The sequence below is a fragment of the Salmo salar genome, chromosome ssa04 (genome assembly GCF_905237065.1).
Source record: "Salmo salar chromosome ssa04, Ssal_v3.1, whole genome shotgun sequence".
NCBI classification, from domain to species: Eukaryota; Metazoa; Chordata; class Actinopteri; order Salmoniformes; family Salmonidae; genus Salmo; species Salmo salar.
The window spans coordinates 20,451,343-20,473,614 of NC_059445.1; the positions used below are offsets into that span (position 1 = coordinate 20,451,343).

The 22,272-nt window shown below is 42.9% G+C and overlaps 1 protein-coding gene across 1 annotated transcript; it reads right to left on the reverse strand.

Annotated features, from left to right (window-relative positions):
- Positions 1–1,207: 1,207 nt before the first annotated feature.
- LOC106602606 (transcriptional regulator prz1-like) lies at positions 1,208–12,364 on the reverse strand. The gene is made up of 7 exons (XM_014195344.2): positions 11,859–12,364; positions 8,350–8,480; positions 7,984–8,151; positions 5,621–5,785; positions 3,990–4,101; positions 3,618–3,745; positions 1,208–2,557 (listed from the first exon to the last, which is right to left on the reverse strand). The coding sequence occupies exons 1-7, from the start codon at positions 12,133–12,135 to the stop codon at positions 1,613–1,615; spliced, it is 1,926 nt and encodes a 641-aa protein (XP_014050819.2). The 5' UTR covers positions 12,136–12,364; the 3' UTR covers positions 1,208–1,612.
- Positions 12,365–22,272: the final 9,908 nt, after the last annotated feature.

Genomic DNA, 22,272 nt, shown 5'->3' on the forward strand with positions numbered 1-22,272 from the left:
TTCTCTGGATCTCTCTCTTCAGGCCTACTCATTAGGGGGCTCCCAGTCGAATCACTCACCCTCTACTCTCTTCCCTGCCTCAGCATAGGAAATGTTCCTCCCTACTCGAACTCTGACAATCTCAATTTGCCTCTGAGGGCACTTCGAATCCCCAGCTGCATGGGCACAGTTGACACAATGCTTTCTCTATCCCAACTGTACAATCCCTTTGACTATTCCCTCCTACACATTTCTCACATTGTGGGATCTCCCTTCTACTCACTGCTGCAACGTGTCTGAATCTTTAGCACCTAAAGCACCGTAGCGGGCTCGGACCATAGGCCCTCACAGAATAGCAAATATAACCTAACCTGACCTTATCAGGTAGAAACTCCGTGTCAAAGCTCAACAAGACAGACAGGGTATTTTCAGTCTCACCATTGCCACCGGGTCTACAGTACGTCTCACCAAACGGCAGGCGTCACAAACACCAGGAATATTATTTTTCATTTGATCCACCTCTACACTACCCCACTGATCACCCCTTTGAGTGGTGCCCTGTTCCGGAGAGCAAAGCATGACACAGGTTGAGCCCCGAGCAGCGAAGCATCCGCTTCCTCTGGGCGGAGGATGCACAAAAATATCTAAACAATTCCACTTCTTGAAACTTTCACAGATGTAACCTTTCCAGTTTGTCCTTTACCCAGCTTGACACAATGTATGCGTCGTACAAAAAGCAGGAATCCACTCTTTCCAAAAATCTCACTCCCACCGGTCCAAAATCTTTTCCCGTAGGTTTCACAGGGCAAATATTGGAAGTCTCTACCACACCTGTCGCTGCAGGTAGACCCACTTCATCCTGGTCTACATCACCACTGCCCACCGATTCCATTTTGTGATCCTCTAGAGACCAAGAAGACCTAAAGACAAGATTGTGTACTCCGGAGATGAAGGTCTGAACTTAGCACCATTCTTAAGCTTTCGCGTCATCACACCTCCCATGCTGTTCTTTGAAATATGGTTCTGCCTATTAAATTACACATCAAACCTTCTATTCATGATCACTATCGTTCAAGCTCAAAGAAGACTAGAATTACCTAAAAATAAGGGCTAGCTAGATCCCATCTGTGGAAAGGACGGAAACCTATAGGTTCTAACTTCGAAGGAAGCCAATGAAACTAAGACCACTTTAATTCTAAATGATAAACAAGAAAATAAAAAGTCAACATACCAAAAGGACAACATTCATTTTTATTTATTAACAGATTTGATCACCTATTTATAGTACATAAAGGAACAGGTACCACCTGATTATGTCAAATGTTTTGGGGGAGTGGGTGTTATAAAGGTGTTATAAAGAAGAGGGACATTATATTTGTTATGAATAGAACATAGACAAAGAGAAATTCATAGGGGGAATATAGTTACACTTCAATGACAGTATTTTGGCTATGCCAGCACACCAAACAACAAGTCTATCATCTGAGAATGTGAGCGTACCCAGATGCTCAACTGAGGGATTTAGTAATCACCAAAAAACCCTCTTACCCCAGATCACTCCACATGATAACTATAATATGTCAGCTAAAGAATAGTTCCCAGATATCCCCTGTGTACATCTCAAGCCACACTGCTACGATTTCTCCCCGTTGTGAATACTCCTATGTCTGATAAGGTTACTCAGGAAGGAGAAGCTCTTGTAACATAGTTTGCACTTGAAGGGCCTCTCCTTGGTGTGAACGGTCTGGTGCCTCTTCACATAAGTCGCCTCAGTGAAGCGCTTCCCACACGTGGGGCAGGCATACGGCTTGTCGGAGTCCGTCCTAATGCTCGACTTCCCATGTTGTGACCCAATGACGTCAGAGGAGGTAGAAGCAGGAGCCAGCACCCTCAGGTGGTTAGTCTTTGAGCTCCCTCCTTGACCTCTAGCCATTGTTTGGGTGTTGTTGGGATTGTGTGCTGTGTTATAGGCTAGGTACCTCTTGTGGTGAACGCCCATCCTGACCCTGTCTGTATTGGTGGGGTAACCATGAGGTAACTGAGGAAGGCTAGACCCAGGTCCAGGTCTTCTATGAACCCATTCACCAGGCATTAGATGAGATTCTGAAGGAGAAGACAGATTTCCTGATAGACTACCACCCACCACTCTCCATGAAGGCTGAAGCCCAGGGTGACCTGCTCTGTTCATCATGGATACTGTGGTGTTTGTATCATAGGAACAGGAGGGTCTATCTCCATCAGCCCCAGGCCCTGCTCCATCCCTGCACTGAGACTGTGAAGAGAAGGGTCTGGGCTGCAGACTGGATCCCTGGCTGGAGCCTCTGTCTCTCTGATGACCACCAGGACTGAGGATGTTCAGTCTACCTGTCCACTGATTGTGTTCTGTGTGGTGGTGGAGTCTCTGTCCCTCGTGGTTGGGTCCTGGTTCCGACTTGGGAAGGAAAAGCGATGGCTCCTGGAGCGACGGCTCCTGATCCATGGTTCTGATCCGGGGCCAGGGTTTGTGACCAGCTGCTTCAGAGGTCCAGTTTCTCCCACCAGCAACACTGGATATCAGTCGGTCCTCATGGACTGCAGGCTGTAAGCAAAAATTGAAGAGAAAAGCATAATGTTTTATATACAAACGTTTTTGCTGTACACAATATTATAAAATGTTAACCACAGTCAAGCCCATCTCTGATACTGTGATTTAAGTACCTAACAATATGGAGCCATTGGAGTTTATTATAAAAATTGTCCCTATGTGTTGATTCAAGAATTAAGTATAATGGTTTGGTTCGACTGACATAAGGGAAACAGTCCCTGCAATGATACAAAAATAACCATGTCAGTCAGCACAGTCAATGTTGTATTTAATTTTAACAAAATGTTAATGCACTCACATAATGTGAAGTACAGTAGTTTTATTGCACAAAACGACATGTGACAAGTAGAATAACTCATTATGGTAACATTATGGTTTACCTTTTGTGTAAATCTGGTACCATTGCATTGCACACATCTTCATGTCAAGTAGACATGAATTAAAGCACTATAATTTCCTAATTAAAACATCTGCATCAAACAACAGGACAAGGTTCTCAATTTTCGTCAGTGAAGCATTTTTACACCATCACACCAACCATCACCATGTAACCTACTCTGCATTATCATACTCATTCTTTCCTCAGTTGACCTTAACCAGTTCCCTACTACCTCTAAAACACTGGCAGAGTAGATGAAGCACAGACAATGCACTGGCATTGTCTGAGGTCTGGTTTATTAGGAGTGTGTGGAGGACAAAAGTCAGGGAGTGTCTGTGTTGTTGCAGGGTCCATGTTCCAGTTGATAGATCCTATAGAAGGCAGGCTGAAGGCAGCACCTGTTAGGGGGTTAACCTGAGGTGCCATCAGTCTCTCTGAATCACAACTATAGGAGCAGGATGGAGCATTGCTAGTAGAGTCTGTGTCTGTTCTCTCCTGCCGCATATTGACACCTCCCCGTCCCTGCAGACCAAATCTACACCTCGCCCTGGTCTCAGCCAGTCTATTGTTATGGAGACTAAGTTTGGTTGTTTTGTGTTCTACTGTCTGTTTCTGGTTGTGGTTAACAGTGTTGTTCCCCAGCCCAGAGTTGAGGACGCTGTCCCATCCACTGACCTCCACTATGTTGCCTCTGGTCCTGGCCTGCTCAGTGATGTTGTCCCCTGGGCCCATGGCTGCACCCGTCTGGGTCTGGGAATCTAAGATGGCCACCCAGTCTCCTCTGTTAGCCTCCAGCCAACCACCTGCAGGAAGAGGTTACAAAATACTTTACAATAATAGCAGAGAGAATTCTACATATGGAGTTCTACGTTTTTTTGGTCAATTACCTGGTCAAGTTCCTACATTATTTTTTTAAATGTAAACATAAGTTGTATTGATTTCATTTTATGAATGAATAAAATTAAGAAATAAATGTGTATCCAGGTGTATCACTATTCCCATTGAAGATCTATTACTGTATCTAGGCTATATGTATTTCTCCCTTACCTTGCTCCCCTATCTTTAATTCACTCAGCAGATCGATGTTCTCTGGTCCGTCTTCTATTGTCTCCTCTTTGACCAGCAGCAGATCAGGCTTCCCATCCTCCATGTCTACTGACTGTAAGAGATACAGAGTGAGAGGATGTTGAATCAAGACATCTGATATGAGCACCCTGCTATGGAGCATCATCTGATTGGGCAATGATGGATTGCTATGAATACTATGCAAACATGTTAGTTGATTTGATTACTTAACACTCTAATGGTTTGATAATTGAAAGGCATGGTCCCACACTTAAGACAGAATTTATCAAGACCAGGGGCAGTATCCACAAAGAGTCTCAGAGTAGAAGTGCTGATCGAGGATAAGGTCCCCACCTGTCTACATCAGTGGAGGCTAATTTGAGGAGGAAGGGGAGGACCATCCTGCTCAGTGAATTTCATAAAAATAAAAATGGTAAAACATTTAAAAAGTTATCCTTTTTAGATAAAATAATACTAAATATATTCACGTCACCAAATAATTCATTAAAACACACTGTTTTGCAATGAAGGTCGACAGTAGCCTCAACAGCACTCTGTAGGGTAGCACCATGATGTAGCTGGAGGACAGCTAGCGTCGGTCCTCCTCTTGGTACACTGACTTCAATACAAAACTTAGGAGGCCCTTGGTTCCCACCCCCTTCCATAGACTTACACAGTAATTATGACAACTTCCATAGGACGTCCTCCAACCTATCAGAGCTCTTGCAGCATGAACTGACATGTTATCCACCCAATCAAAGGATCAGAGAATCTAGAACTGAAAGCATAAGCTACTGCTAGCTAGCACTGCAGTGCATAAAATGTGGTGAGTTGTTGACTCAAAGAGAGAGGAAGACAATAGTTTAATGGTTTTCAACAAATTCATTTCTTCAAAAATTAAGGAGAAGCAAGAGAGAAAGAGAGTCATTTTTTTTCACTTTTAGTTTCACTTACTTAGCAAATGCAGCTGGCTAGTTTAGCCAACAAACACCCGGCTCAAACAGAGGGATACTATGTTAGCTAGCTGGCTATGACTATCTAACACAACACTGGAACTCTTCCAAGTCAAGGTAAGCTTTTGGTTTTATTAATTAATTTCCACCGGGGTCGCTGGTGTAACTGCTAAACCGCTTACTGACTATACACTAATGTTACTGCATGATTGTAGCAGGTTTACTAACGCATTAATTCTATTAGCAATGTTGACTAGGATGTTACTTTAGCTAATATGGGGACAACGATGTAGGCTATGTGTAGCGGTTATGACATGGTTTGGTTTTGAAAGTTTTTTTTGTCTGGTCAAATACAGGTGATGTGTTGTGCATTGAAGTCCACAAACGAAAGGAAAAGGTGAGAGGAAGAGAGTTTGAAAGTGAACTGTGTTTACGTGCCGTCGGGGGTGTATTCATTTCACAGATTCTGTTGAAAAACGTTTCTTAAACAAAAGCAAGCGAAACGGGGGGGGGGCACTGACCGCTACTGGTCTACATAGTCTTATTCATTATGATATAAAAGGCAAAACTGATCCTAGATCAGCACTCCTACTCTGAGACACTTTGTGGATACAGGCCCTGACCTAATACCATACAGACAGTAGTTTACAGTGGGCTCACCTCAGTGAGACTGTGTGTGGTCCTGTTCTGCTCAACTGGTTCCTCTGTGGGTTCAGGAGGAGGTGGAGTCTGGTTGTCCTCCATGACCATGTTCCCCTCAGGGTTCCCCAGACCCTCCTCACATCCCTCCTCCTTCACCGACAGCAACTCTGGACCCTCCTCCTCCTGGAACAGATTACACAGACATACACACCCTCAGGTACGTACACACACATAGATAATAAAACACACTTTCAACATATTTTATTTTACCCCTTTTTTCTCCCCAATTTTGTGGTATCCAATCGGTAGTTACAGTCTTGTCTCATCGCTGCAACTCCCGTACGGACTCGGGAGAGGCGAAGGTCGAGAGCCGTGCGTCCTCCGAAACACAACCCAACCAAGCTGCACTGCTTCTTGACACAATGCCCACTTAACCTGGAAGCCAGCCGCACCAATGTGTCGGAGGAAACGCCGTACATCTCAAATCAAATCAAAGTTTATTGGTCACATACACATGGTTAGCAGATGTTAATGCGAGTGTAGCGAAATGCTTGTGCTTCGAGTTTTGACAGTGCAGTAATATCTAACAAGTAATCTAACAATTCCCCAACAAGTACCTAATACACACAAATCTAAAGGGGTGAATGAGAATATGTACATATAAGTATATGGATGAGCGATGGCCGAGCGGCATAGGCAAGGTGCAGTAGATGGTATAAAATACAGTATATACATGTGATATGAGTAATAAAAGCCTGATTGCTAAGGTCATTTTAAGATGTCAGGCTTGAAAATATGTTCAGCCATTTTGGCACGTGATTTTTGCAAATTTGTAAAAAATAAATTAAAACAGAAATACCTTATTTACATAAGTATTCAGACCCTTTGCTATGAGACTCGAAATTGAGCTCAGGTGCATCCTGTTTCCATTGATCATCCTTGAGATGTTTCTACAACTTCATTGGAGTCTCCCTGTGGTAAATTCAATTCATTGGACATGATTTGGAAAGGCACACACCTGTCTATATAAAGGTCCCACAGTTGACAGTGCATGTCAGAGCAAAAACCAAGCCATGAGGTCAAAGGAATTGTCTGTAGAGCTCCGAGACAGGATTGCGTCGAAGCACAGATCGGATCGGAAGCCACTCCTCAGTAAAAAGGCACATGACAGCCTGCTTGGAGTTTTCCAAAAGGCACCTAAAGGATTCTCAGACCATGAGAAACAAGATTCTCTGGTCTGATAAAAACAAGATTAAATTCTTTGGCCTGAATGACAATCGTCATGTCTGGAGGAAACCTGGCACCATCCCTATGGTGAAGCATGGTGGTGGCAGCATGCTGTGGGGATGTTTTTCAGCGGCAGAGACTGGGAGACTAGTCAGGATCGAGGCAAAGATGAACGGAGCAAAGTACAGAAAGATCCTTGAGGAAAACCTGCTCCAGAGAGCTCAGGACCTCAGACTGGGGCGAAGGTTCACCTTCCAACAGAACAACGACCCTAAGCACGCAGCCAAGACAACGCAGGAGTGGCTTCGGGACAAGTCTCTGAATATCCTTGAGTGGCCCAGCCAGAGCCTGGACTTGAACCTGATCGAACATCTCTGGAGAGACCTGAAAATAGCTGTGCAGCAACGTTCCCCATCCAACTTGACAGAGCTTGAGAGGATCTGCAGAGAAGAATGGGAGAAACTCCCCAAATACATGTGTGCCAAGCTTGTAGTGTCATACCCAAGAAGACTTGAGGCTGATATCGCTGCCAACGGTGCTTCAGCAAAGCACTGAGTAAACAGTCTGAATACTTATGTAAATGTGATATCAATTTCATTTATTTGTTTATTTTTTGCCAACATTTCTAACAACCTGTTTTTGTTTTGTCATTTTGGGGTATTGTGATGTCATTATGGGGTATTGTGATGTTATTATGGGGTATTGTGATGTTATTATGGGGTATTGTGTGTAGATTGATGAAGGGAAAAAAACAATTTAATACATTTTATAATAAGGCTGTAACGTAACAAAATGTAGAAAAAGTCAAGGAGTCTGAATATTGACAGTAATTGGTGTAAATTTCAGTTTTTGTGGTCTGCTGCATCTCGGCCTCTGTAGTAGTTCTATTGTTTCTGACACCTTGATCTTACTTTTCCATCTCTGCAGTGTAAGAACAAGACAGATCATCAACGCCAGTGTCTAACGCGTCACCATCGCCAAGAGAATAAACCGTTCTCTGGCTCTGGTGAAATACCGGTAAATACTCTGAGCTGGGAGCAGGAGGACAGCCCAGTCTCCCCAGACCCAGTCTCTCAGATGCTGTGTGTAAGAGCCTTTGTGTTACAATTAAATTCTGTCTCTGACTTGAGGACAGCGTTCGGCATTCCACTGACCTCTGTGATGCTGTCTTGGGTCCTGGGAAGGGGTGCGGCGGAGATGAGGTCCTCCATGGCTTCAGGGGGCGTTCCAGACTCTCCAGTCTGGATGTCTCTTCTGTGTCTTGGGTCCTCCTCTCCTTCAGGCCTCTCCTGCAGAACCCCAGGACCCGCAGCTTCTGCAGACTGACAAGAAGAAATTAGGTTATTCCGGTACATAAATAGAATTGGATAACAATGTCGTATGGAAGTCTTACAAGCTCCCCTATGGCAGATAACTTAGGATGTACATGTAAGCTAATGAATAGCTGAGGGGAGACTTCCTGAAATAAATTAGCCACATTTGATGTACTGTAATTTTTTAAGTCACACTATGACACTAACCTCTATCACGATAACATGCTGGGTTGAGGTTCCACTCTCCTCATCTATTGTTATGGGTTGGTCATCTCTCCACGTGTTGTGTCCTGCTGGATTTGCAAAGGTCCTGTGGCCTCCTGTGAGATGTCCTTCACCTGAGAGTGATTGGGGGAAAGGGGTGGTTAAGTTAGGTACTGTCAATGCTCAACTCTATATTGTACACTATCGACATTAACCACGTTTCCATCCACAGTTTTCATACAAGTAAAGTCATACCGCAAGGTTCCTCAACTGGTGGCTAGCGGGCCAAATTTGGCCCGCGGGTGGTTATGTGGCCCTTAAAGTTTTCTGAGCACATTTTTTTTCTTCTTCCCATTGTTGGACATAAGACTAAAAACACAAGGAAATCAGTTCCAATTTATTTTAATTTAAGAAATCTGTTCCCAAGTATTCCAATGAAGAATAGAGACAGGCGATCGTATACATATGTAAACCAGGTTTAAAATGATTATGTTTTAGTCAAACATTATATCTGTTTGTGCTTCTTGCGGTTCATTTGCAGTCTACAAATTATTTGTAATTGTTTTCCGGCACCCTGACCATCCGCTCAAGAAAAGAAAAAAAGTGCTGTGGCTGAATTTAGTTGATGATCCCTGTCATACCATATAAAAAGAAATCACGACAGCTGTAATGGAAACAGGAAGTTTCGGTACAATTTTTAAAATGCTGACAGATAATTTGTTCGTTCGACATGGTGGGATCTTTGTGTGTTGGTAAAATTAATTATACAAGAAATGGTGGTGGAAATATAGATATAATAACCAATCACGCGATTATACTATGACTCGGGAAACGATGCAGTTTATTAGGCTACAGATGAAATAAGTGATGATGAACTTCACAGGGTGGTGAAAGTGGATGGTGATCTTGATGCTCATTTCCAATAAATATCGAGAATCTTATTCTGGTGACATAATGATCGATGCTGGACTGCCATTTGACAAATAAAAATATTCTTGCTCATATCCATAATAACCTCATTATTTAGACTAGCCTCCCCGCACTGTATCTGAGAGCTGTTGGATAGAGCACATGTGCCAAGACCAGAGTAGGTACATTTGCTATTTAATGCAACAGTTGTGACAAAACTACCCGTCGAGTTGAAAATGTGATGAAAACACATTAACTTTTTATTTTCATTCGGTACATAAAAACTTAAACAAAAAAGTAAATTGTGTGCGCACTAAGTCATCACGCACTGATTTTTATCCACAACATGTCAAATTTTGTAATAGTCGCATGAAAATCTGTCGCCAATTGGATGGAAACCTAGCTAGTAAAATGTATTTTGCTAGCAGTGGTGGAGAAAGTACTCAATTGTTATACTTGAGTAAAAGTAAAGATAACTTAATAGAAAATGACTAAAGTAAAAGTAAAAGTCACCCAGTGAAATACTTGAGTAAAAGTCTAAAAGTATCTGGTTTTGGTACACTCACCAAAAGTATAAATGCAACATGTAAAGAGTTGGTCCCATGTTTCATGGGCTGACATAAAAGATCCCAGAAATGCTTCCTATGCACAAAAACGTATTTCTCTCAAATTTGTTAATTAGCTAAAATTGTCAGTGATGATATTCGTACTCGCAACTTTTACGTTGCAAGACATTTGAATTATACACCCACCCTACTTTTGTTTTTGCCTTAATTAACCCTGTCTTATGTAAATGTAACATATCATACTATATTGAACCAAAACAAACGCAACATGTAAAGTGTTGCTCCCATGTTTCAAAAGCTGAAATAAAAGATCCCAGAAATGTTCCACATGCACAAAAAGCTTATTTCTCTCAAATTTTGCGCAAACATTTATTTACATCCCTGTTAGTGAGAATTTCTCCTTTGCCAAGATAATCCATGCAATCGACAGGTGTGGCATATCAAGAAGCTGATTAAACAGCATGATCATTTCACAGGTGCACCTAATGCTGGGGACAATAAAAGGCCACTAAAATATGCAGTTTTGTCACAACATAATGCCACAGATGTCTCAAGTTTTGAGGCAGTGTGCAATTTGTATGCTTACTGCAGGAATGTCCACCAGAGCTGTTGCCAGAGAATTTAATGTTCATTTCTCTACCATAAGCCGTCTCCAACGTCATTTTAGAGAATTTGGCAGTATGTCCAACCGGCCTCACAACTGAAGGCCATGTGTAACCACACCAGCCCAGGACCTCCACATCCGGCTTCTTCACCTGCGGGATCGTTTCTGCACAAACTGTCAGAAACCATCTCAGGGAAGCTCATCTGCGTGCTCACCAGGGTCCCTAGCACTACACAGCTGATTTAAATACCCAACTCATCATCAAGCTTTCATAATTCGAATCAGCCGTTTAGCGCTAGGGCAAAAAAACTAAACATACACCCACAGGGCCCCAGGACCGAGTTTGGGAAACCCTGAGCTGCACCCGCAAAAGTAGGCACATTTGCTATTTAATGCAAGTACATCGTGTGTGTACCATATCATCATGCACTGATTTTTATCAGCAAGAAGTCCGTTTGGCGGATACATAACAGTAGCTAAATTTCCATCCAATTGGCTTAAGATTTTCATGAGAATATTCTGGAGTTCGCAAAAAGAAAATGCGTATTTTCCCACCAGTGGAATGTTTCCACCAAATGAACTTGTCGTGGATAAAAATCTGTGCGTAATAAGTGCACACAATGTACTTTTTCACAAGTGAAGTTTTAATGTACTGAATAGAAATCTAACGTTCAATATGTTTACAACACATTTTCACCTCGAGAGTTTTGTCACAGAAAATTTTGCTTTAAATAGTACATTTGCCTACTCTGGTCTTGGTACGTGTGCTCTAGCCAACACAGATATAGTGCGAGAATATTTGTATTTGTCAAACCGCAGTCAAGCATCGACCCTCGATATTTATTGTAAAGCAGCATCACGCTCATCACCGTGCACCACCCAGTGAATTTATTTCATCTGTAGCCTAATAAACTGCATGGTTTCCTGAGTTCTAGTGGGAGAACCACACCATATCCTGGCGTGACTCCAAGTTTACTTGGATATGATGGTTATTATATCAATATCTGCGCATAATTAACTTTACCGACACAAAAAGATCCCACCCTGTCAAACGAACAAATGATCTGTTGGCATTTATAGAATTGTATTGTACCGACACGTCATGTTTCCATCACAGCGGTCATTGTTTTTTTTGTTTTTTATATATGGTAGACCTATGACTTTACTGGCATAAAAACTGAATGCAAACAAGATAGTTTTGGAAAAATGCGCATATTTTCTTTATGCGTATTTTGAATATTTGCATGGACATCTGTCGCTAATTGGATGGAAACCTTTTGTCTACAATTGACAAGGATGTAAGGTATCAGTTAACATAACTTCTTGGTATACTATTTATCTCATTGATTATGTTCCATGCATCGCATTCTTTAAATTGAGTGTGATTATAGGAATTTCAGGGGAACGGCGAGACAGCTCCCTGCAAAGTGTACCTCTTGCCATTCCTTTGTATCGGTCGAGGACACTACTGGGACGACTGGTGAGCACGCGCTCCTGCGTTGTCTTCTCTGCGCGCTCCCGTGCCACATTCATTTCCAGTATATGTAGTTTCCTCTGCAATGCCCTGTTTTCTTTCTGGCTTTGAGTTATTTCCAAACGAAAAACTGCATAGTCGTCGTCTATGAGTTTACATATATCTGCCACGGCTGAATTCGCTAGCATCTCCATGATGGAGGCTATTTGAGTGTGAAAAACCATAAAGTTAGCCATTGTTGGCTAACGTTTGCAGCTAGCTAGCGTATAACGTGTATCAGTCCTGTCTCCAACGCGAATTAAAGACTACATGGGGTATGCATGTGATGCTGTGCAGTTAAATGAATCATATCTTAAGTTCCATGGTGTTTAATAAAGGTCGAAATAACAACAATAAAACCGCTAACATGGAAATTGTTCTTAGTCATTATTTACTACCGTTAATACTGAAGAGAACGGATGTTATTGGTTGGCGTCATAGCTCAGAGGGCGTGACTAAATAAGAGGTGTATGTGCGCTGTTCTTTTCTCGGGTTCAACACAACTGGGATCTTGGAAAAATACGAGGTCAAATCATGACGTCAGTGATTTTTAGGTAGGGAAGTCGGAGCTATAGAAAGTGGGCCGAGTTTGAGTTGGAATTCGGAGTTGGATGACCGTTCGAATCGATTTTTCCCAGTCGGGCTCGTTTTTTCCCGATGTCCCAATTGTTTTGAACGCGCTAAAATCGGGGTTCCCAGTTATTTTGAACGCGGCATAAGAACCACGGTACTGCTTATTTCATTCAGAGGACGAGGCGAAGCGAGAGGTTTTAATCCACCCAAAATCTGTCCACGAAAATAAGCCCATGAAGTGAGGCATTTTTGTATGGCGGTCAATCAGTCGAACTTGGTCAACAACAACGTAATGTGCTACGTGAGACTTATTTGATCTTTCTGATCGAATAGAAGTAATGTTTAGGACGGGTAGGTTGTTATGAATGCACTGATATAAGTAGACGCACGTGGCATTTAGGCAACTTTGAAAAATATTTCTTTATATCAGAGAGATTAAGGACTCATGGATATAACCGGTTTTACCATGAACATTGCCATTGAGGGCTTTCACCATTTTAAAGTAATCAACTGGGTTGGGAGCAATCAGCTAATAAAGACATTTACTACTTTAAAATTGAGAGCGCTGGTCAGGCTGTCACAGATACAAAGAGGAGTCCTCTATCTAGCTATATGGCATGTTGTTCACAGGCCTATCTTTCCTCTCATTGGCCTTCCATCTTTGAGGACATGTATTTCTATTGTTAAAGTGGTCACTTGCCTATCTTGTCAATATAATAGATACTCTTTGTTACATTACACCAGAGATGGAAGAGAAAGCAGACATCCCACTCAGTCATGTCTAGATGGGATACAACTATCCCTTTTCCTAAATGTAACCCAATTCTTCTAACCAGCTACGTTAATTATCCCAACTTTCTGCATAAGTCCTCCTTAACCTGCTACGAAAAGTACATTATGACAAAAGCTGTGCCCCTTCTAGACAACCATCACACTCCCTCATTGTTACTGTTTCAATGTAAGTCAATGAAGTAGGCCAGACCCAAATGCTATCGCATTGGTGTCTATGGGAGCCACCCCGTTAAGTAGACAGTAGCAACCATTTACTTCACTGGCAAACTGCCCGAGTGAGTTTGTCCAGCATCTTTGATTACACATCAAATCTTTTCATGATCAGTATCTTTGAAGCACAGAGCCAACTTGCTTAGAAAAAGTACAATAAATGGCCTATAAAGAATGGGTTATTAAGGTGTTAAAGAAGAGGGACATTATATTTGTTTTACGAATAGAACATAGGCAAAACCAGAGAGGAATATAGTGTTACTCGTCAATGACAGTGTTTCAGCTATGCAAGAACTCCAAACAACAAGTCTGTATCATGTGAGAATGTGAGCATACCCAGATGCTCAACTGAGGGATTTAGTAATCACAAAAACCCTCTTAACCCAAAACACTTCACGATAACTATAAAACTAAAGAATGGTTCCCAGATATCCCCTGCGTAAAACTTAAGCCACACTGCTACGATTTCTCCCCTTTGTGGACTCCTATGCCTGATAAGGTTACTCAGGAGGAAGGAGAAACTCTTGTAACAGTTTTCACTTGAAGGGCCTCTTCTTGGTGTGACTGGTCTGATGCTGCTTCACATATTTCGCCTTAGAAAAACACTTCCCACACGTGGGCAGGTGTACAGCTTGTCAGCGTCCTTGCTAATACTCGGCCACCCACGTTGTGACCCAATGACCCCAGAGGAGGCAGAAGCAGGAGCCACCTGAGTCTTTGAGCTCCCTCCATGAACTCTAGCCGTTGTTGGAATTGTGTGCTGTGTTATAGGCCAGGTAACTCCCATCCTGACCCTGTCTGTATTCGTGGGGTAACCATGAATTATAATAAAAAACCGGTGAGTCCAAATGTGCACTTCACATTTCCATATCATCAAATTCATATCATAAACACAGTAAACATTTATGATCACTATGTTTGATGTACATTTACTAGATTACATGGCATCATACCCTGGGTTGTTCTGAACAGAATAAGTCTGTCTATTGTGAAGAAAATTTGCCACAAATCATGAACCTGATTGCACTCACCTGAATACACGCATGACTCCTTCTATTTCTTTTATTTATTATAATCCTCAACGTCTCATCTTTCAGAATACATAGTCCTCTTAATTTACAGCACTCTCCTCAGAAAACCAAACATCTGCAAAAGTTGGCCAATTAGCGGGAGTGATGGGGGCAACTTCTTGTCCCGTGTGGTGCAGAAGTTCAGAACGGCTGTCAGTCAAAACCCATCCAGAGCTGTGAAGCGCTGAGCCTTAGTTCTGATGTCATTTACAGCATTTTACTGTAGAGCCTATGCTTATCTTTTTTGTTGTTGTTGTAGTTTACCCATTTTTCTCCCCAATTTCATGATATCCAATTGCGATCAAATTAGGATCTCGTATCATCGCTGCAAGTCCCCAATGGGCTTGGGCGAGGCGAAGGTCAAGTCATGCGTCCGCCGAAACATGACCCGCCAAACTGCGGTTCTTAACACCCACCCGCTTAACCTGGAAGCCAGCTGCACCAATGTGTCGAAGGAAACATCGTTCAGCTGACGACCGGAGTCAGCGTGCAGGCGCACGGCCTTCAACAAGGAGTCGCTAGAGCGTGATGAGCCAAGTAAAGCCCACCCCGGCCTTCGCCTCTCCCAGACGACGCTGGGCCAATTGTGCGCCGCCCTATGGCGGTTGTGACACAGCCTGGGATCGAAATCCGGGTCTGTAGTGACGCCTCAAGCACTGCGATGCAGTGCCTTACAGCTGCACCACTCAGGAGGCCCCGAAATCTGCCATTTCCAACCCCTATACGGGTACAAGATTTAAGGGTTATGGCACTAACATTATCCCGCTATAAAACTCCAGTATCAACACTCTTCATCCGTGAAGCATTTTTACAGACACCATCACCATATCATCTACTCTGCCTCATCATACTCATTCTTTCCTCAGTTCACCTCTTCCAGTTCCCTACTACATCCAAACCAACAGAACTAACTACAAACTAACTAGTAATACATTACATGTTTATTTATTAGGATCCTCATTAGCTACTGCACATGCATCAGCTACTCTTCCTGGGGTCCACATTAAACATACAAATACATGACAAAGTACAGAACAGTAATAGACAAGAACAACATAAGATATTAATTCAATTCTAAATATAGAGTTAGTGTCTTCGGGAAGTATTCAGACCCCTTGACTTTTTCCACATTGTTACGTTACAGCCTTATTCTGAAATTGATTTAAAAAAAATCCCCCTCATCAATCTACACACAATACCCCATAATGACAAAGCAAAAATAGTGTTGACATTTTTGTTAATTTATTAAAAATAAACTGAAATCACATTTATATAAGTATTCAGACACTTATAGACTCAGTACTTTGTTGAAGCACCTTTGGCAGCGATTACAGCACTGAGTTATCTTGGGTATGACGCTACAAGCTTGGCACACCTGTATTTGGGGAGTTTCTCCCATTCTTCTCTGCAGATCCTCTCAAGCTCTGTCAGGTTGGATGGGGAGCGTTGCTGCACAGCTATTTTCAGGTCTCTCCAGAGATGTTCGATCGGGTTCAAGTCTGGCTGGGACGTTCAGAGACTTGTTTAGAAGCCAGTCCTGCATTGTCTTGACTGTGTGCTTAGGGTTGTTGTCCTGTTGGAAGGTGAACCTTCCTGAGGTCCTGATCGCTCTGGAGCAGATTTTCATCAAGGATCTCTCCGTACTTTGCGCCATACATATTTACCTCGATTCTGACTAGTCTCCCAGTCCCTGCCGCTGAAAAACATCCCCACAGCATGATGCTGCCACCACGCTTCACCGTAGGGATGGTGCCAGGTTTCCTCCAGCTTGGCATTCAGGCCAAAGAGTTCAATCTTGGTTTTATCAGACCAGAGAATTTTGTTTCTCATGGTCTGAGAGTCTTTAAGTGCCTTTTGGCAAACTCCAAGTGGGCTGTCATGTGCTTTTTACTGAGGAGTGGCTTCTGTCTGGCCACTCTACCATAAAGGCCTGATTGGTAGAGTGCTGCAGAGATGGTTGGCCTTCTGGAATTTTCTCCCATCTCCACAGAGGAACTCTACAGCTTTGTCAGAGTGACCATCGGGTCCTTGGTCACCTCCCTGACCAAGGCCCTTCTCCCAATTTAAAAAAAAACAACCTTTATTTAACTAGGCAAGTCAGTTAAGAACAAATTCTTATTTACAATGACAGCCTACCGGGGAACAGTGGGTTAACTGCCTTGTTCAGGGCAGAACAACATATTTTTACATTGTCAGCTCTGGGATTCGATCCAGCAACCTTTTGGTTACTAGCCCAACACTATAACCACTAGGCTACCTGCCGCCCCAAAAGTGGTGGTTCCACTGGGAACCATCGTTCCACGATTGCTCAGTTTGGCCGGGTGGCCAGCTCTAGGAAGAGTCATGGTGGTTACAAACTTCTTCCATTTAAGAATGATGGAGGTCACGGTGTTCTTGGGGACCTTCAATGCTGCAGAAATGTTTTGGTACCCTTCCCCAGATCTGTGCCTCAACACAATCCTGTCTCGGAGCTCTACGAACAATTCCTTCAACCTCATGGCTTGGTTTTTGCTCTGACATGCACTGTCAACCGTGGGACCTTATATAGACAGGTGTGTGCCTTTTCAAATCAGGTCCAATCAGTTGAATTTACCACAGGTGGACTCCAGTCAAGTTGTAGAAACATCTCAAGGATGATCAATGGAAACAGGATGCACCTGAGCTCAATTTCGAGTCTCATAGCAAAGGGTCTGAATACTTATGTAAATAAGGTATTTAGTTAATACATTTGCAAAAAATTCTAAAAACCTGCTCTCGCTTTGTCATTATGGGGTATTGTGTGTAGTTTGCTGAGGATTTTTTACAATTTAATCCATTTTAGAATAAGGCTGTAACGTAACAAAATGTGGAAAAAGTCAAGGGGTCTGAATACTTTCTGAAGGCACTATATATAGGAAAGCCACCAAGAGATAACAAAAATACTATTAGCACACTATTCAAATATACATATTCTTATATACAGTACAGTTAAATTTGATTTTTAGAAAGAGGAGAAGCACTGTGATACAAGATGTCTTTTAATCTGTTTTTTTTAAAGCATTCCACGATGACATGGCTCTACACATAACTGAGCAACGCATTAAATCTGTTTTTGGTTTAGGTACCATGAAGAAACCCATAGTGGCGTGTCTGGTGGGATATGTATGTCTAGAAGAGAGGTAGTCAATTTCTTCTCAACCATGAAAGACTATCATGCATGTTGTTGATGTTAGTTCTGTGTGGGCAGTTAATGGCAAGGCATGGTGCTTTTTTTTGAGCCAGCTGCAATTTTGCAAGGTCTTTCTTTACTGCACCATATTACCTGACAGTGTTACATCTGCTCCTGCTACGCCCTCTACTGCTCATCCTGTGTTGCCTTGACCTGCCGCCTCCCCCAGTGCTCTTTCCCTCTCTCCCTCTCATGTGTGTGATTGTGTGGGCGGAGACAGGTGTGCTGGAGTCAGAGCAGATCCCCACCAGCGGCAACTTGTTCCATAATCAGCCCTGTTCCATACTCAGCCCTGCCACTTCCACGCTGCCAGATCGTAATCTCTGCTCAGTCAGTATATGCTTCTAGCCGTTTGTTACTATTAGATCTTGTTATCCTGTTTTGCCTGTTTTCCTTGCCTAACGCTGTTTTCCTCTCCGCTACAGTTCTGCCCGCTCTGACTCTGGTCCCTGTCTCCAGTCCCACGTCTCGTCATCCTGCTACTCTGTCCTGGATTACCCACTCTACTACTCCCTTAGATTTCCCTCCGGACCTGCTTACCCTGTCCCAACCCCTCTCACTCCAGCCTCAGCACCTGGTTTCCAGCAACATGCCCGAGCTTCCCCTGATCTGCACTCCATCTCCCCCTTGTTTCAATAAATACCTTGGTTACTTTATCCCAGTCTTCTTGTCTGAGTCTGCTCTTGGGTTCCCCTGTTCCACTCCGCGTAACAGACTAATCAAGATGGGACAAGATCAAAGCCTGAACAAATGGTACAGTTGATCTTTGTGTCAAACGCAGAACATGTTTTTATAATAGACATACCTCTCATCTTCACAACACATTTACAAGACGACTTGACCATGATAACTGACCATCCAATGTTACTCCTAGGAGTTCAGCTTCTTCAACTTGTCCAATGGTCACATCCTTTATGCCCAACTCCAGTTGAGGTTTAGGTCTAAGAGAATGCTTTGAACCAAATACAATGCTTTTGGTTTTAGATTTATTTAAGACCAGTTTATTGTTAATTACCCATTCTGACACTAACTATAACTCCTTGCGAAGAGTCTCAGTGAGCTCACTGGCTGTAGGTGCTGATGTGTAGCGTGTGCAATCAGCATACATAGTCATTTTAGCCTCTTGTAAGACAAGTGGCAAATCATTTGTAAAAATAGAGAAGATTAAACGGCCCAAGGCAACTGCCTTGAGGGATACCGCACTGTACATATCTGATGTTGAGAAGCTTCCATTGAGTTCAATTGGATAAGTAACTCTCCAAACATGTGATGGCAGGTGATGTAAATCCATAACAAGTTTGTTTTTTCATTAACTAATTATGATCAATAACATCAAATGCTACACTGAAATCTAATACAACTCCAACTATCATCTTATTATCCATTTATTTTGCCAATCCTCAGTCATCTGTGTCACTGCAGTACAAGTTGAGTCCCCTTCCCTATATGCATGCTGAAAGTCAGTAGTTAACTTGTTCTTTAAAGAATATGCTGAGCAAAAATATAAACGCAACATGTGAAGTGTTGGTCCCATTTCTCATGAGCTGGAATAAAAGATCCCAGAAATGTTCCATATGCAGAAAAAGCTTATTTCTCCTAAATTTTGTACAAAAATTGGTTTACATCTCTGTTAGTGTGCATGTCTCCTTTTCCAAGATAATCCATCCACCTGACAGGTGTGGCATATCAAGAAGCTAATTAAACATCATGATCATTACACAGGTGCACCTTCTTGGGGACAATAAAAGGCCACTCACACAACACAATGCCTCCAATGTCTCAAGTTTTACAGGAAGCGTGCAATTGGCATGCTGACTGCAGGAATGTCCACCAGAGCTGTTGCCAGAGAATTTAATGTTCGTTTCTCTACCATAAACCGCCTCCGTCGTTTTTAAAGAATTTTGCAGTACGTCCAACTGGCCTCAGAAACGCAGACCACGTGTGACCACACGAGCCCAGGACCTCCACATCCGGCTTCTTAACCTGCGGGATGGTCTGAGACCAGCCACCTGGACAGATTATTAAACTGTGGGTTTGCACAACCGAAGAATATCTGCACAAATTGTCAGAAACCGTCTCAGGGAAGCTCATCTGCGTGCTCGTTATCCTCACCAGGGTCTTGACCTGACTGCAGTCCTGCCTCGTAACCGACTTCAGTGGGCAAATGCTCACCTTCGATTGGCCACTGGCACGCTGGAGAAGTGTGCTCTTCATGGATTAATCCTGGTTTCAACTGTACCGGGCAGATGGCAGACAGCGTATATGGCGTCATGTGGGCGAGCGGTTAGCTGATGTCAACGTTGTGAACAGAGTCTCCAATTAGGGTGTAATCAGCCAACAATGTCTCTGGATTTTCCCTCAGCAGTTTTAGTTTGTGATGTTGTTTATAATGTTCAGAGTTTTTTTTCTGCTGGTTGATCAAATGGAATATGCCAAGCTCCTGCTTCTGTTGCCATTGTTATTTTTTGAATTTGAGTATTGATGCGTGTCAGTGGAGGCTGGTGGGAGGAGCTATATGAGGATGGACTCATTGTAATGGCTGGAATGGAATTAAAGGAACGGAGTCAAACGTGGTTTCCATATGTCTGATACAGTTCCAGGTATGCCATTCAAGCCATTACAATGAGCCTGTCCTCCTATAGCTCCTCCCACCAGCATCCTCTGATGCATTTCACTTTTTAAAATAATGCACTATTTATAATGAAAATATAAAGCTATTAATTGTGTAATTTAGTGTAATTAACACTGTACACACCAATTACAATGTCCAAAACAATCCTTATTTTAAATTTCACCTTTATTTAACCAGGTAGGCCAGTTGAGAACAAGTTCTCATTTACAACTGCGACCTGGCCAAGATAAAGCAAAGCAGTGTGACAAAACAACAACACAGAGTTACACATGGGATAAACATACGTACAGTCAATAACACAATACAAAAATCTATGTACAGTGTGTGCAAATGTAGTAAGATTAGAGAGGTAAGGCAATAAATAGGCCATAGAGGTGAAATAATTACAATTTAGCATTAACACTGGAGTGATAGATGTGCAGATGATGATGTGCAAGTAGGGATACTGGGGTGCAAAAGAGCAAAAATAAATAAATAACAATATGGGGATGAGGTAGTTGGGTGTGCTATTTACAGATGGGCTGTGTACAGGTACAGTGATCGGTAAGCTGCTCTGACAGCTGATGCTTAAAGTTAGAGAGGGAGATATAAGTCTCCAGCTTCAATGATTTTTGCAATTCATTCTAGTCATTGACAGCAGAAAACTGGAAGGAAAGGCGGCCAAAGGAGGTGTTGGCTTTGGGGATGACCAGTGAAATTTACCTGATGGAGCGTGTGCTATGGGTGGGTGTTGCTATGGTGACCAGTGAGCTGATATAAGGCAGGGCTTTACCTAGCAAAGACTTATAGATGACCTGGAGCCAGTGGGTTTGGCAACGAATATGTAGCGAGGGCCAGCCAACGAGAGCATACAGGTCGCAGCGGTGGGTAGTAGATGGGGCTTTGGTGACAAAACGGATGGCACTGTGATAGACTACATCCAATCTGCTGAGTAGAGTGTTGGAGGCTATTTTGTAAATGACATCGCCGAAGTCAAGGATCTGTAGGATAGTCAGTTTTACGAGGGTATGTTTGGCAGCATATGTGAAGGAGGAAGGAAGGAAATAGGAAGACAATTCTAGATTTGATTTTGGATTGGAGATGCTTAATGTGAGTCTGGAAGGAGTTTATATGGTCTAGCCAGACACCTAGGTATTTATAGTTGTCCACATATTCTAAGTCAGAACCGTCCAGAGTAGTGATGCTAGTCGGGCAGGCGGGTGCTGTAGCAATCGGTTGAAGAGCATGCATTTAGTTTTACTAGCAGTTAAAAGCAGTTGGAGGCCACGGAAGGAGTGTTGTATTGCATTGAAGCTTGTTTGGAGGTTTGTTAACACAGTGTCCAAAGAAGGGCCAGATGCATACAGAATGGTGTCGTCTGCGTAGAGGTGGATCAGAGAATCACCATCAGCAAGAATGACATCATTGATATATACAGAGAAAAGAGTCGGCCCGAGAACTGAACCCTGTGGCACCCCCATAGAGACTGCCAGAGGTCCGGACAACAGGCCCTCCGATTTGACACACTGAACTCTATCTGAGAAGTAGTTAGTGAACCAGGCGAGGCAGTCATTTGAGAAACCAAGGCTATTGAGTCTGCCGATAAGAATGCGGTGATTGACAGAGTCGAAAGCCTTGGCCAGGTTGATGAAGACGGCTGCACAGTACTATCTTTTATTGATGGCGGTTATGATATCGTTTAGGGCCTTGAGCGTGGCTGAGGTGCACCCATGACCAGCTCGGAAACCAGATTGCATAGCGGAGAAAGTACGGTGGGATTCGAAATGGTCGGTGATCTGTTTGTTAACTTGGCTTTCGAAGACTTTGGAAAGGCAGGGCAAGATAGATATAGGTCTATAACAGTTTGGGT